At 40.7% G+C, this 15,362-nt stretch overlaps 1 protein-coding gene across 1 annotated transcript; it reads right to left on the bottom strand.

The window, feature by feature from the left end:
* Window positions 1-343: 343 nt before the first annotated feature.
* Window positions 344-14,904, bottom strand: hcn3 (hyperpolarization activated cyclic nucleotide-gated potassium channel 3). Its single transcript, XM_049602281.1, has 8 exons — window positions 14,761-14,904; window positions 14,447-14,606; window positions 5,920-6,349; window positions 5,650-5,811; window positions 3,992-4,210; window positions 3,296-3,442; window positions 1,438-1,678; window positions 344-696 (listed from the first exon to the last, which is right to left on the bottom strand). The coding sequence occupies exons 1-8, from the start codon at window positions 14,792-14,794 to the stop codon at window positions 494-496; spliced, it is 1,596 nt and encodes a 531-aa protein (XP_049458238.1). The 5' UTR covers window positions 14,795-14,904; the 3' UTR covers window positions 344-493.
* Between the last annotated feature and the right edge of the window lie 458 nt (window positions 14,905-15,362).

Raw genomic sequence — 15,362 nt, 5'->3', positions numbered from 1 at the left:
CTGTGTGCTTCTGATATCCCGTATGAGTGATGTGATGGATAATGAAACTGCAGTCTCAGGAAGCAAGCATGTAACTAAAAATGATTCTTAAAGAGGTATTTACATTTGGAGAAGCTAATGTTGCCATTGGTAAAAAGCACACGCACCACCAAAAATGTCAGCTGCTGAAGAAACAAGAAAATAGTGATTCATTGATTCAAACATTGAAACAATTAATCTAACATGAAATGTGTACAAAGATCTAACACCAAAATGATCACATAGCTTATTGAGATCCAAAATTAAATCAACTGAAGGTGCGTATTTTCAATCAAGTGCAGCAATAACGTGTTAATAAATAAAACGTAGGGTCTCCATCAGGTTGTCCATCACTGAGCACTATAATAAACAGTAGTTGGTAACATTTCCATTGAAGGTTTCTTTGTTAAGTTCTGTCGCAGTGTTACAAATATCCTCCGCATTTCTGACAGGAGTCTGTTGTTTATTGAGGAAGTCAGTCAGCTGGGGGAGGCTGATAACTGGGTCTGCGAGCGACCCGGCCCAGTCTGTCCACAGCCACACTCTCAAACGCCCTCCTCATCAGAGGATGCTCCTCCAGGACCTCATTGAAACTGTCCACACTCAGGGAGTAAAGGCGACAGTAGGTGTCAGCCCTCACAGTGGCTGTGCGTCGTCCTTGGGTTAGCAGGCAGATCTCTGGAACAAGGAAGTGAGTCAGTTCAACCTTTTAAGCCGTAGTTTGTGTATATACATTGGAAAATACACTATTTTCAAGAGTTAAAGGGGTAATTGATCCTACAATCGAAAACACATATTTTTCCTCTTACCTGTAGCGCTATTTATCAGCCTAGATTGTTTTGATGTGAGTTGTCGAGAGTAAGAGATATCAGCTGTAGTGATGTCTCCCTTCTCTCAAATATAACAGAACTAAATGGCACTCGGCTTGTGGTGCTCAAGTGCCAAAAAAAAATACATTTGAAAAACAGCAATGTCTCTTTACAGAAATCATGACCATATTACTCGAGATAATACACAGAACTTGTTATGGGCAGCTTCATGTAGGAACTATTTTCTTTCTACCAAACTACACCCACCAACCATACCACCACACAAAAGGTAGCATGCTATTGATAGATATTGCTGCGATAGATAAGCTATGAGCATGAGCCTCTCATCCATGAGTAGATGCACACTTCAGTCTGCGCAGTGATATTTGTAGAAAGGTTTTTTATTCGCACCGTTAGCTGCTAGACACAGGCTCAGCCACCACCATGTTGAGAGCCATGTGTAGACAACCTCTGAATTACAGATGCGCTCTGAATGTCGTCCAGAGCCCTTTTAACTGCAGGAGAGCAGCAACAAAGAGGAAACACAACCACAGAGCTTCATACAGATCTGATGGGAAAATGTTTTGAAGGTTGAACTCAAATAATTTACCTCCAAAATATGCTCCATCGTTGAGCGTAATCTCCTTACTGCCACGCGGGATGACAGTTACGGTACCGTGCTGGATGAAGTACATTTTCCGACCCAGCGTCCCTTCTCGTATAATCAAGTCTGAAGGTTGGAAAACTTCAAAGCGCAGCTTGGTTAGGATCACTGTCACAAAATGAGGGTCGGTGTTGGCAAACAGTGGCATGTTGGCTACGAGGCCCCGGCAGTTATAGCTGACAATTTCCTGCACGATGGGGAGAAAGGGAAGAGAGAAGACATGAAGAAATTGTTTGAAAGCTGAAATGTTTAGTCAATCAATTAGTCAAACAGGAAACTGTTTTGATAATTTCTTAGTTGTATTATTTCAAAAATGTAAAACATGATCTTGTTCTAACTCTCATTTTGGGAGGATCTGCAGCTTCCCTTTGTCTACTGTAATTTAAATATATTTGGGACTTGGTTGGCTGTTAAGACAAAACAAGGCTGGTGCTGTGACTCTTGATTGTTTGATGTGCTGATTTTTTCCATCAGTCTTAAAGTCAGTGAAACTAGAAAAATAGTGAAAAATATGGCATTCAAAACTTCATACTGCCCAACACTACGTTTTGAAACAAGTCCCCAAAATTTTGGGGACCATTTGACCATTTTAGACCAAACATTAATCAGTTAATCCAGGAATAATTGAAAATGAACATATTAATAAATAGTGAAAATGACTAATATTAACCTAGTACCAAGTAGTGCTCCAACTTCACTTGTCAAACTATACCTGCAGTTGATCCTTTTTGTATCCAGATCTAGAAAAAAACATATTCTTTGTTCAGTTTTGCTTGCAGCCAATGACTGCAAGCGTTCTTCAATTGATTGGCCGACTGCCGTTACCATCTAGTTATTTAAGGAATATTTTAATAATTTGAATGCTTTCAAAATGTATTTGTATAAAAATTGTTTGGATGGTAGTGGCATTTAACAGAACTAAAAGCGTCTATTCACATGATAGATTTTGAATAAAGTAGAAAAAAAAGTATCTCTAGGTTTTCTATTGATATCATTTATTTATTTTTTAAAGGAGTTAGGGGGATATACTGGTAGAAATTTAATATAATAAGTGTGTTTTCTTTAGTGTATAATCACCTGAAAATAAGACTTGTGTTTTTCTTACTTTAGGAGCCATTTATATCTACACAGGAGGTGGGTCCTTGTCCACAGAGCTCACCATGTTGTACTGCCATGTTTCTACAGTAGGCCAGAAGGGACAAACCAAAAACTGTCTCCAGATAGGGCCATTTTAATTTTTGTGTTGCCCACCATAGTTCACAGCCCCCTGAGCAGTGTTGGTAAAACATGGATTTATCAACGCGAAACTGCTTTATTCAATATTTTAACCGGTTTAAAATGTTTTAGGGAGAAAGTGACCTTTGCAGATATTTCGGCTCCTGGTAAAAACCTCCTGCATGTCTGGATCTTAAGGTATCAGAGAAAAAAGGTGAGCACACATTAGCTAGTTCTGGGCTAGTTGCCCATCTGCAATGTGCCAAACAGGGTAAGGGAAACACTGATTTGTAATGTTAAACTGCTTTATTCAGAGTTTTTACCAGTTTTAGTCCATTTGTTCTAGAGAGAAAGAGACCTCTGCGAATAATTCGGCCCACATTAAAAACCTCCTGAACAATGATCACTGAGGGAATTCTAACCGGTTAAAAGTTGATTTGGAGCTGAAACAATAAGTCAATTCACTGAAAAATAATCAGAAACTCTTTTGATAATTGATAACTTATCTTTTGGACATGTGTCAATAAAAGAAAAACTGAGACAAGGCCAGAAACAGGAAGTCAAATGGAAGGTTTAATAACTAACACACCTCCTTCAGTGGATCACTGAGCTCGCCGAGGATGCTGTCCTCATCGAACATCTTGCCTTGGAATCGCTGCTCGTAATAATCATGAATCCTCTGTCTCACGTCTGCCGGCAGTTTGTGGAACGACATGTACTGCTCCACTTGCTTATACTGAAAACATTTGTACAAAGCACATGGAGATTTGACCTTCATGAGAACACAAGTGAAATTCCACAGAGCTGATGTCAGATGTCGCATTTAGTCACATTTTCTACCATGTGTTTGCTGAATTATTTCTGAGTACAACAATTATGCATTTACTCTATTTGTTTTGCAGTTTTTCCCCCCGTTTAAAGTGGATTACAAACTCATTTGTAATGGGCATTAGCGAACAGTGATCCAAAACAAAGGTGCCACCATTTGTCTATCATGCGAGCTGCTTTATCTTGCGAAAATCCCCAGAAAGGGTCACAGTAAGGCCACAAAATCCATTAGATAATACACATATTCTCTAGGCATTTGGCACAATTTCCACGAATAAAGTACGAGTAGTAAGCAAGCCTGTGATATAAAACATGGCTGTGATATTAAACCTCACAGCCAGAGTCACATTAGCATCCACGTGAAGCTCCTGGGACATATTGCGCACAAAGTAACTGAAGCTGTAAGTCAAAATGTTTTAGTCTGTTAATCTTTTCCAGTCAGTGCAGAGGTGGTTACCTTCTCTTGATACTGGCGATGTGATGCATCCAATGACTGGACCAGGTTAGTTGCGTGACCAAGGAACATAGCGTAGCACGTGGCCCCCACGACCATACTGATCATGGTGAGCCAAACGTCAGTCATGCCCTCTGGAGGGTGGGCACCGTATCCTATACACAGCATGTGACTCATGGCCATGAACAGAGCGTAGGAGTACTGAAGGTGCCATGTGGAATTCTGGGAAGGAATAAAAACAAGGCAAGAGGTTACTGTGGTGGTATTGTAATAAAAAATATACTTTATGACCATAATTAAATTGGTTGAGAGGCCAAACGAATGCAGCATAAGTGACGTTTTCGGTAACATTATTTTATAGATCGTAATAATTTCCTAAAAGTTTCCTTGAATAATATAATTTCTAATGAATTATAAGGACAATAAACACAGTTGGTGCACTTGTAATTAAAGAAATAGTTTGGGGAAATACACTTATTCACTTGCTTGCTGCAGTTTAGGGATCAGAAGATATGATTTTATTGGAGATTACGATAAAAAACACTCACAATATGTTGATTTTGGGGGAATTTCCATTATCAGGATAAACATGAATATTTTGCAGCATCCAAAGAGACTGCTAGGTAACTAAGGAGACTCTGCACATCTCTATGCATCAACCTCAAAAACGGCAACAGATGTTAATCAAGTATTGGCATAATTCATATCAAAAGATATGATGCCATTTCAAATAGTTAAAGTGCTGGCTTTGAATGATTTTTTTTTCCCACAAAAAAATATGTTCACAAAAAAAATATCCAAACAAACAACAAAGTATACACTCATGCAGAAGTAACATAACCCCTCTCAATCATCACTTACAACCCACGAGAAGAGTGTATTTTTATGCAGAGACTCTGCCCTCTGCATGTATTTTCTTATTTTCTGTGTTCAGGATGTTTAAGGGTGTGTACCCTCACAGCTCTCAGCTGAGGTGGGGGCTTTATAAAAAGGTAGCCACCAGGGCCAGTAAGCAGCAGGCATTCAAGAGAAACTGCCCTGAAAAATGCATATTATGTAACGAAGCAAAACGCCAAACAAGATTGAATCTGAGGTCGGGTTTTACTTTCACTTTCACTAGTGAGCGTGTTTACAAATGGTAACCAACCATCATGCATGGTATACCTTCAACAAAACATAGGGTTAAGTGATTCCACTGTATTTTAGTGCCACTTTAAGAGTTTTAAGCATATTTTGATGATTATCAGGATTATTTGTGAATTGCAATTAGTTTGGCGTAGATAATCATGATGTGAAATTTTCATATAGTCCAATGCCTACCAGAGTTACATGAGAAAGATGGGGGAGTGGTATCAATCTTATCATTTAACTCTTGGCAAGAAAGCAAAAAGGTGCATTTCCCACAATCATTAACTCAATTTTTTGATCTTTTGGTCAGTGCACAGCAGGTCAGCTGAACAAGCTGTGACCGTAACAGGCAATACAATTCAGCATACAGTATATCAAGAATGAGATTTTAGATTATGATGAAATAATGAATAAGTATTCACTTCAGTTTAAATGAAATTTTCCCCATAATTAGGACATAGATATTTTCCAAGTTTTCCATGTTTATACATATCATAAGTCATGTGTGTGAGTATGTTTATTAATGTGCTCACCACCATGTTATTTTTGGATACCCAGCAGTCTGGGGGGAACTCTTGCAGCATAGGCACCATGAAGGTCAGGCAGCCATCCCAGTGGCACAACAGCAGCATCATGCCAATCAAGTTGACTATACGCACCACAGCACTGGCCAGGTCATAAGTCATGTGGAAAATCTGAGAGAGAGAAAGTGGTATAGAGGAAAGAGACATTAAACTGGACAAAAGTTGAATAGCTGATGTTTGTATGTCTGCAGGGAGTTATGCCTCTACTCCTTCCTTTACCTCCTCCCACTGGTGAATGTAGCGGATGAGGCGAGACAGTCTGAGAAGACGCAACAGACTGAGGATCTTGGTGAAGCGCACAATCCGGAGGGCGCGGGCGGTGCGGTACACGTCAGATGACTCGTGCCGGGACTCCAGGTCGACGATGAGGAAGATGTAGTCGACGGGGATGGAGGAGACAAAGTCCACCACGAACCAGGTGCGTAGGTAGTGCATGCGGATCTCTTTGGGGTCCAGGATGATGTGGCTATCCTCTCCCGGGATGCCCGTGCGGAAATTGAAAACCAGGTCCATGAGAAAGAGAGTGTCAGAGAGGACGTTGAAGGTGATCCAGGGCATGGTGTTCTGGTCTTCAAAGAAGGTGATGCCCCACGGCAAAATGACCAGATTGCTCATCATCAACAGGAGCATCACAATGTCCCAGTAAAACCTGGACAGAACACGAGTGGTGGAAGGTTGAAGACATCCAGATATAAAGCAGTGAGCATTTTATGTACAACTAAACCCCAAACCATTTTCCACTACTGCTATACAGATAGATTCAGTGTCCATTGTGCACAGGATTTAACAGCAAAGACGAGTCTGTAGTGCTCACAGATCAGTTCTTTGTCAGAATACACAAACTGAATACTCCAAATAAGAGTGCACATTAAAAATGAACATTTTAATAATAATAATAATAATAATAATAATAATACATTTTATTTAAGGGCGCCTTTCATGGCACTCAAGGTCACCTTACAAAAGTACAGAAGTGCATAAAAACAGGGATAAAAACAAACAATAAAATACAATGGACAGTGCAAGGATCAGACGGAGTATGAGAGTTTGAACAGATGGGTTTTCAGTCTGGTTTTAAAGAGGGGTAAGGAGTCTGTGTTGCGGAGGTCAGGGGGGAGGGAGTTCCAAAACAGAGGAGCCGAGCGGCTGAATGCTCGGCCCCCCATGGTGACAAGGCGAGCAGAGGGGACAGAGAGATGGATGGAGGAAGAGGATCGGAGGGTACGGGTAGGTACCCTTTAACTAAACAATAAATGGTCATTTTTGGAATTGATCAGTTTTAAATATTGTAGGGAGTAATGGAACTATAGTGAGCTGTTAGATGAAAAGCTGCAGGCAACAGGCTGCACACCTTCAACCATAGCAAGATAACCGACTCCTTTGACTGTGCCCTGCTGTCCACAGACACATGTCGTGTGCAGCATGAAATCAGATAACGATTGCTCACAGAATGATGGAGAAAGGCCAAATGATTGCCTGACTTCTTAATTAAAACGACAACAGTTCACTTTGCTGCCCCAGAGCTCTGTGAGCTGAAAACCACATTTGCTGTTACCACTAGTAAGTACAGGTGCTGCCAAATTGTTCTTAAATTTGTTAATAAATAATAATATTTAAAGAAAAGAAACAAATTGAATATTCCTATTTCTAGTCTGTCTGTTGCAGGCTAACAGAAAAGTTCTGTTGAATTAAATTATGAGATTCATAACCAAAGACACAATAAATAAAACGTAGGAATGATGGTAATGACAATATTGATGTGTGATCGATAATGTACAAGCTTCACAAAAAAATCAAATACATTACAAACTGAGAGCAGTGTGAACACAGAAACAACTCCTCTTACTGGCTCATACATTTAAGTGTTCTTGGTATATACGTGTGTGTACGGATATGAGCGAATCCTGGTAATGGAGCTGGTTGTCAAGTTAATCGCCCGATTTGAACTTCTTTGAGTTCAGAGTTCAGGAAGCAGCCCAGTGAGCTTCGCCAAGGTTAAAAGCCTTATCCCTGCTGGCAGCATAGGGCTTATAGATGAAATCTGTTCACATAACAGATAACTGAATTGTTATGGGGTCTGTTGGTGTCACCCAGGCAGCGTTTGTTTTGCTGCGGGTGCGTCAGTGTGTCTCTACTGTTTATCATATGGTAACTTGATAAAGACACACCGGTGACATACAGTGAGGTCACATTACATGCATTCCAGATGTGAAAAACAGAGCAGTGCTCTCACTGATATTTCCCTTGACACTGAAAGTTACAGAGTTTCAACACAAAGGAATACTTTTTGGAAATATGATTAGGTAAATGAGTAGATTGATCCCACTCGCGTGTCTGTCCAGTAAAGAACTGGTGAAAAGAGATATTTGGCTGATCTAGTTGCCTCGCTAGTGGCCCTGTTAAATCACAGCGTTTCTGTTTGTGTATGAATTATACAACAAGATATAAAAGCGAGAAAGAATGAAAACAAATGGGCCCAAACTGCCAAAGTATTCTTTTAAAGGAATACTCCACCCACAAAATAATCATTTGTATATCAATTTCTCACCCCGTTACATTGTATTTATGAGAAAAACTGTTTTTTTTCACATGCTTCCATGAAAGAGTAATCGAAAAACGTAGAAAATTCTTGATGAATTAAAGGAGAGGGTTACCATATTCAACAACAGCTAAACTATATCAAAACATCCATTTACAATCTCTCACACAACTCCGGTGGTTTAATGGAAGTCTTATGTCTCCAGTTGTATGCTCAGTACTTCCCAAACACATGTGTTTTTGCTCAGACTTTACTATTTGAAACATTTCCACTTTAACAGCCTCATGTAAAGACAGTTAACGCACCTGGGCAAACGTGTTTGAACTCTGCTTGTGCATTCCACTGAGCACAAATGCACATGCTTGCCCAGGTGCACTACTTGCATTTGGACTTGTTTTGAATGCAGGGTTCCTGTGGATCCTTAAGGAGTCTGAAAAAGCATTGAAATGTCTTAAAATATCTTAAATTTATCTTTCAAAAGTCTAAAAAATGCAAAGACATGGAAATGTTAAATGATAAAATCTTACAATAATTGGTATCTTTTTTCTAATAATTGACTGAATGCCTCTCACATTAATGTTACACAGATCAGGATAGTGGAACAAACTCACATTTTGCTGCTGGCCGGGATGCTCAGAGCAGAGGATGCTCTGTCGGCTAGCTGTCACTTTACCTTGGACAAAACGGTGAAGTGCAAATGCACAAAAAATGGCTATTTAACCAAGATTTCGCAAAGTGGTAATGCATGAGACTTTGTATATTTAATGCAAAAAGTTTTTCAAACTCGGCACGATGGATTTAAGACAGTGAAATCTCACATGCAAGGTGAGAAATAAGAAATTGCCATGAAAACTGGCCAAAGAACATCAGGTATTTCCCAGTTTTATGTGACAATTTTTTTCTTAACTTATGGCATTGAAAAAGTCTTGAAGAGTCTTAAATCTAACTTGCCTTAAGCTGTAGGAACCCTGTAGTGGCAAGGTTTAAGCTAAATACATGTGTTTGGTTACATGAGACTTGGATCATACTGTACAAGTTTGTAAACAGATGCTTTAATATAGTTTTGCTGTTCTTAAATGTGGACCCCTTTCACACCAATTCATTAAGAATTTTCTACATTTTGGGATTTTCCATTCAACTGTGAGGCATGCAAAAACAACAAAGTTTTCATTATGAAATTAATGTAAACTGGGGTGAGTAACTGATATACAAATGATCATTTTATGGGTGAAGTATTTCGAAAAAGCCATCAAGGTCAAGTGATATCATCCAGTCAGGAGGTCAGTGTGCCATCCAGGGAATGACCCATTTCAGAGTGATCCTTGCTCTCATAACAAGCTCTTGTCACAGGAGGAACCCCCTCTCATTAAAAATGCATGGTATTTACCTCTTCAGGCTCAATATGAAGACAATGTGGAAAAGCTAAACGTTACTACGACTGCAAATGACTGACAGCCTGCTGCTTTCAGGACGTTGAAGCCGAGACGTCTGCACTGTCTGCTTCATGCCATACAAGTCCCATTTTCCTATAAGTCTCTAGTGTCTCGTTATACAACACAGGTACACGGTTTGGGTTTCCTTACAGATTGTTTCCATCAAGTGTCAATCACATCGTGTGGCTCTCTGTCTCGCTCTCAGTCACTCTTTTCATTACACAGGCACAGTAACAGAATATGTACCAGTATATTTTTGATTACCGTCAACCTCCAGTGAACGCAATATGAACCCTGTGAGAAAACGACCGTCTTCTTAAGCCACTGAGGGCAGAGGTACAGGAAGCGATAGATTAGTTCCTCATTCTCATTCATGTTGATCCCGTCATCAATCTCTTGCATCCATGTCATCTGCGCCTACATGCTGTTTTACATAACTACTTATTAGCTCCTCTCATGTTGCAACAGATTAGTGGTTGCTTCCTGCTAATAACTCCACCAAAGAGTCTAGACAGCATTATGTCTGTTTACATGAAGTGTGTGTATATGTGTGTGTGTGTGTGTGTGTGTGTGTGTGTGTGTGTGTGTGTGTGTGTATACACCAAGAAGCAGTTAATTCTGCTGTACGAAAACCTTTAGACGTGTTGGCTAGTAATAACAGTGTGGGTGGAATATGAATGGGACTGTGATTATATAGCATTTTATGTTTAATCTGAATACAGGATTGAATCTGCTTATAAAATTGATTTAGTTTTAGCTCAACTATCTGCCATTTTTCTGTCATTATTACCCTTGAAAGCCATGCTAGTGGTGTGGCTGGATGACAGTGACGGTCCAGACTGAAATATGTTAACAACTATAACATGGATTGCCATAAAAATTTCAACGAATATTCATGCTCCTCAGAAGATGAACCCTATTGACTCTGGTGATCCTCTGACTCAGGGGCTGAACAGGGGGTGGTGGCTTGCAAGTGTTTTCTCAAAAGCCCCCAAATCTACAGTATTACCTAAATAAATCTAATATCATTGCATAAATGTTTCTCTGTTGGCCTAATATTTAATTCAGATTGTTGAAGACCAAGTTTAACAAGAGGAAGTGCTGTTATTCTGAATATCATCACGACTGTAATTCGGTTGTAGATACAAGGCCGCAGTAGCGCTCGACAGAAATTTAACAGTACCACGTCGTTTTCAAGTTATGCTTCAGTGAAATGCTTTAGTTGTCTCCACAATAACCCCCTGCACAGACCTCCTGTGTGATATCCCACTGTATTTGTTAATAATTTATTGACGTATCTACATTGATTGATCAGCTCCTAGTCTGTCTGTAAGCGATAGATTCCCCTCACTTGCTACAGTGAGATCGGAAATAAAATCAATTAATCAATAGTAATAGTTAATAATAGTACAAACACTGCTGATTTCTTCCCGTGGGGCTGACATGAAGGTATTTTGGTTCAGTATATTTTTGCTGTCAGTCAGCCTGGTGAAGGCAGTTTGCCTCTGTCTTCCCCAGGAGCTGAGAGGACAGACGGCTGCTTCCATGGACAGAGACACTGAATGCAGGTCGGAGTCAGCGTGGAATTTAAAACTACTATCATCACATTAACATAATTGAACTCATATGTTATCTCTGGGAATATGTTCATCTTTGTGGTGTTAAATTTGGTATAATCTAAGGTAACGTCAGATAACGACCAACTGTTAATGTAATAACACCTACTGTTAATATAATTAACAGTTTGGAACACCCGCGGAAAGCGGAGTGTTACGTATGGTTAAAAGTCCGAGTGATGTTATATTCTTTATCAGCACTCATGAAGTGTCCAATCATATTAATTGTTGGAACTAACTGTTATATAATTGCAATTAGAGCAGCCCAGATTATTATGGCATGGATTCAACTGTAACAGATTTGTCAGATGTAGATTCATTCTGTGACCTGAAAAAAAAAACAAAAAAAAAAAAACAGTTTTGGTCTTTATAGCTAATCTCAACAAACATGGGTGGGCTGCTTTGAGCGACAGGCTATCTGTGGATAGTATCCTTGGTGTGATGATTCGGTTTTGGTTTTGGTTTTTGGGTGGATTTTGTGTGTTCTTCCTTTCCCCCTTCCTTTTCTGGCTCTTCCCACTGCAGCTGATGAGGTACACCTGTTTCCACTCAGCTCATCAACCTGCCTACATATATGTGGTCTTCACTCCACTACATCTGCCAGATAATTCCATCTGAGTGGGTAATACCAAGCGTTCTCTTTCCCAATATTCCTTCAGTAGTGATTTCTTAATTGAGTTTTTTGTGCCTTGTGACTTTTTGTGCTTACTTGTATTTTTGCCCAGTTTTCCATGTGCTTAGCCCTTGTGTCACCTCCTGAGAGCCATCTCTCTTCACTGGTGGACAACCTCCTAGCCAGTCGGCACCCTGCTTCCACTGCCTGCAGTTTTGTTTCTCCCTTCATCAATAAACTTCTGTTTCCATACACCTGCGCCCGTCTCTGCTTTGGGGTTCAGCCAAAAACCTAAACCTAACACTCGGTTTCTAAGTCAGATCCACCCCTCACTCCTCCACAGCTCCACCCTCTCCTACAAATATGGTCACTTCTTGCTCCAAAAAACCCAAATGGCAACGGCTAGAATGCCAAACACAAGGGTGGAAAACCTGGCCCCCAGGGAGTGTGCCGGACTTTAAAGCCATTTGACATAGTGGCCATCGTGTAAGTGGAACTTCCAAGTCCATCACACAACATGTACCATATAATGTGACTGCAACACCCTGTGTTGGATTCTAGTAAGGGACCTTTGTTACATATAATTTTCCCTTCTCATTCTCCTCATTTCCTATCACTTGTCTATCATCCACCTGGGAATAAAAGCCAAAATGCCTTTCTCTCTCTCTGTCTGTCTCTCACTATCTATCTATCTATCTATCTATCTATCTATCTATCTACAAATCTGCTTATTTACCAGCTTTGAAATTGGATCCAAAATGCTACAAGAAACCTTCTATCCAACTTTAACCACTAAACAGAAAAGCTGAACACCCAAAATGTGCTCTCCCAACTCATCCATTTTAAAGGGAAAGTTGGAGCATAAGGTTTAAGGAGAGCAGGCCTTCGGTAATCCCCCCCTCAGCTGTCTGTGTATTATTGCATAATAGAGCAAGATTGGAATTATAGGGATTCTTCTGGGCAATAATCCCTCTGCACGGGGTTATCCTCTCTGTCTGGCGTAGGGCCTGAAGTTTAAAAATTGTTTAAATTTGATGGCAGCTATTATTAGTCACCACACAGACAGATTGTTTGGAGCATCGCTGCTAAGATGTTGCTCAGGCCGAAAAGCTGAATGATCTCATTAATCCTCCAAAACTGAGGTCAAACCAGAGCAAAGGTTTTTTTTTTTCAAATGGAATATATTGGATCACTTAAATTGACAGGATCAATGAATGGAGTTCTCCCTCCTGCTGAACAGAGAGAGAGAGAGAGAGGGAGTCACCGGTGGTATTATTAATCCAGATGATCTTGTCCTATATACTGTATTACTAATCAAATCCCTTCATCGCCTTACCATGTGCGAGGGACCATGACATCAGCTGCTGTACTGAAGTCTGCCCTTGGAAAAATTGGATCTGAGCACCGCCACAGGCTGTTTGATTGGATGAAAACTGGATGCTTTCAAGGGAAACTAACAGAATATCAATGACGACTTGAAGAATATTGTGTTAGAAGGTTACTGACTTGTGTTTTCACCCATGCATGTCCTTCCACTATTGTGTAGAATGTAGACAAACTTCCCCATGAACAGCACTAAATTTAAAGGTCCAGTGTGTAGGATCTGGGGGATATAATGCCAGAAATACAATATAAGAAGTATATTTTGTTTGGTGTATAATCACCTGAAAATAACAATCATTATTTTTGCTATCTTAGAATGAGCCATTTATATTTACGCAGGGAGCGGGTCCTCGTTCATGGACACATGCGTCACCATGTTTCGACAGTAGCGTAATTTGCAGGTGATGGGCAAGCAGCCTGTCTGCGAGAGACAAACCACACACTGGCTCTAGATTGAGCCATTCATGCTTCTGCATCAGCCATCGCACTGAACAGCGTCAGAGAAACACTTTATAACATGAAACTGCTTGATTCTGTGTTTGTAATGGTTTCCATCACCAGGTCCATTTGTTTTAGAGAGGAAGAGACCTCTGCAGATAATTTGGCTCACGGTAAAAACCACCTGAACGTCTGGATTTTAAGTTATCAGAGAAAAAAGTTAAGCACAAAGGAACTTGGGAAGGTGAGCCATCCGTCTCTGACATGCAGAACAGTGTCGGCAAAACACTGATTTGTAACGTGAAACTGCTTTATTCAGTGTTTTCATTGGTTTAAATCACTGGATCTGTATGTTTTGAAGAGGAGGAGGCCTCTGTGAGTAATTCGGCTCCCAGTAAAAACCTCCCTAACTCCTGCATCAGAAACAAGGTAGATTGTCAGAGAGAACGGTGCGCACATATTTGCAGGTGCTAGGCTTGCCGTCCGTCTGTGATGCGCCAAACAGAAACACTTATTTGTAACATGTTATTGGTTTTAATCACCTGGTCCCTTTGTTTTGGACAGGAGAAACCTCCTGAAGAATGAACACTGAGGAAATTCTAACTGGGACTGAGAAGTTTCAGCAGGTTGCAATCTGCTGTCCTCACTATTTGATGTAACTAAATCCTACACAGAGGACCATTAAGAGGACATTAGGAAACTATGAAGATGACCTCATCGTTACCTGAAGTCACTGTATGGGTGGATGATCCACACTCCAAAGCTCTTGACCCTGGCCTGCTCGGCAGCAACACCTTTATGACTGCCAAACATGCGCAGGGAGAACTTGTTGACCCCGGGCTGCAGCATGGACACAAACTGCTTCTGGAAGTAGGTGGACTGGTCAGGCGGGGGGTTATCACTGTCTCCCTCGCCCTCCTCGTTGATGTCCAGCAGGCCATCTGGATCTGCTGTGTAGTCATCATTGTGAGTCTGAACCAAGGAGAGGAGTGTCCTGGTCACATCGGCCTTCTTCTCTACCTTCGGTGAGGGGGTGCCAGGCGGGGTCGTCCTCTGGGAGCCACTTCTCCATCTTGAGAAGCGAAGACTGCTCCAGCTGCGGTACCTGGACATCTCGGGTTTGTGAGACGGGCTCTCGCCAGCGCCTCTCTGGTCGTCTATGCTCCTTGAGAGGCTGGTCATTTTCACACCATGCACTTTAAACTGAACCAGAAGAGAAAGGGATCTGTTGTCCCTGTGATTTGGCTTGTAGGGGCCTGGTGGAAAGTTTACTTAAAGTTCACTGTAGCTGCCATTTCCATTGGATGCATTATTTCAGTGTTCACCTCCTTTAAAAAAAACACTATCCAGGATGCAAAAATTAAAAAACATGAAGCTGCTGTGGTTTAAAAATATGAAACAGTGACACCACAGCAACTACAATACAGCCCTAAGCACACTGTTAGCTGTCTACAGATTAACACATAGGCTACACATTGCAAGTCTATATCATAGAAACCATAGCTTTCTCCACACAATATAAATCCATAAAAAGTTGCAGTTGGATTTAAAAAAAAGTAGCCTACTTTCCTGAGATGAATGAATCCTCCTCCCAGTAAGAAACAAAAACGTGCGCCTCAGATGAATTATATCCGCCTTTG

The sequence above is a fragment of the Epinephelus fuscoguttatus genome, linkage group LG17, assembly GCF_011397635.1.
Source record: "Epinephelus fuscoguttatus linkage group LG17, E.fuscoguttatus.final_Chr_v1".
Lineage (NCBI taxonomy): Eukaryota > Metazoa > Chordata > Actinopteri > Perciformes > Serranidae > Epinephelus > Epinephelus fuscoguttatus.
The sequence above is the reverse complement of the archived record's forward strand: the minus strand, read 5'-3'. Positions and strand labels throughout refer to the sequence as shown.

Coding starts and splice junctions, on each gene's coding strand:
- hcn3 (XM_049602281.1), bottom strand. CDS start 14,794: ATGGAGAAGTGGCTCCCAGAGGACGACCCCGCCT. Junction 14,607..14,760: donor CCCAGAGGACGACCCCGCCT/GGCACCCCCTCA, acceptor ACCCCCCGCCTG/ACCAGTCCACCTACTTCCAG. Junction 6,350..14,446: donor CACCCATACAGTGACTTCAG/GTAACGATGAGG, acceptor TGTTCTGTCCAG/GTTTTACTGGGACATTGTGA.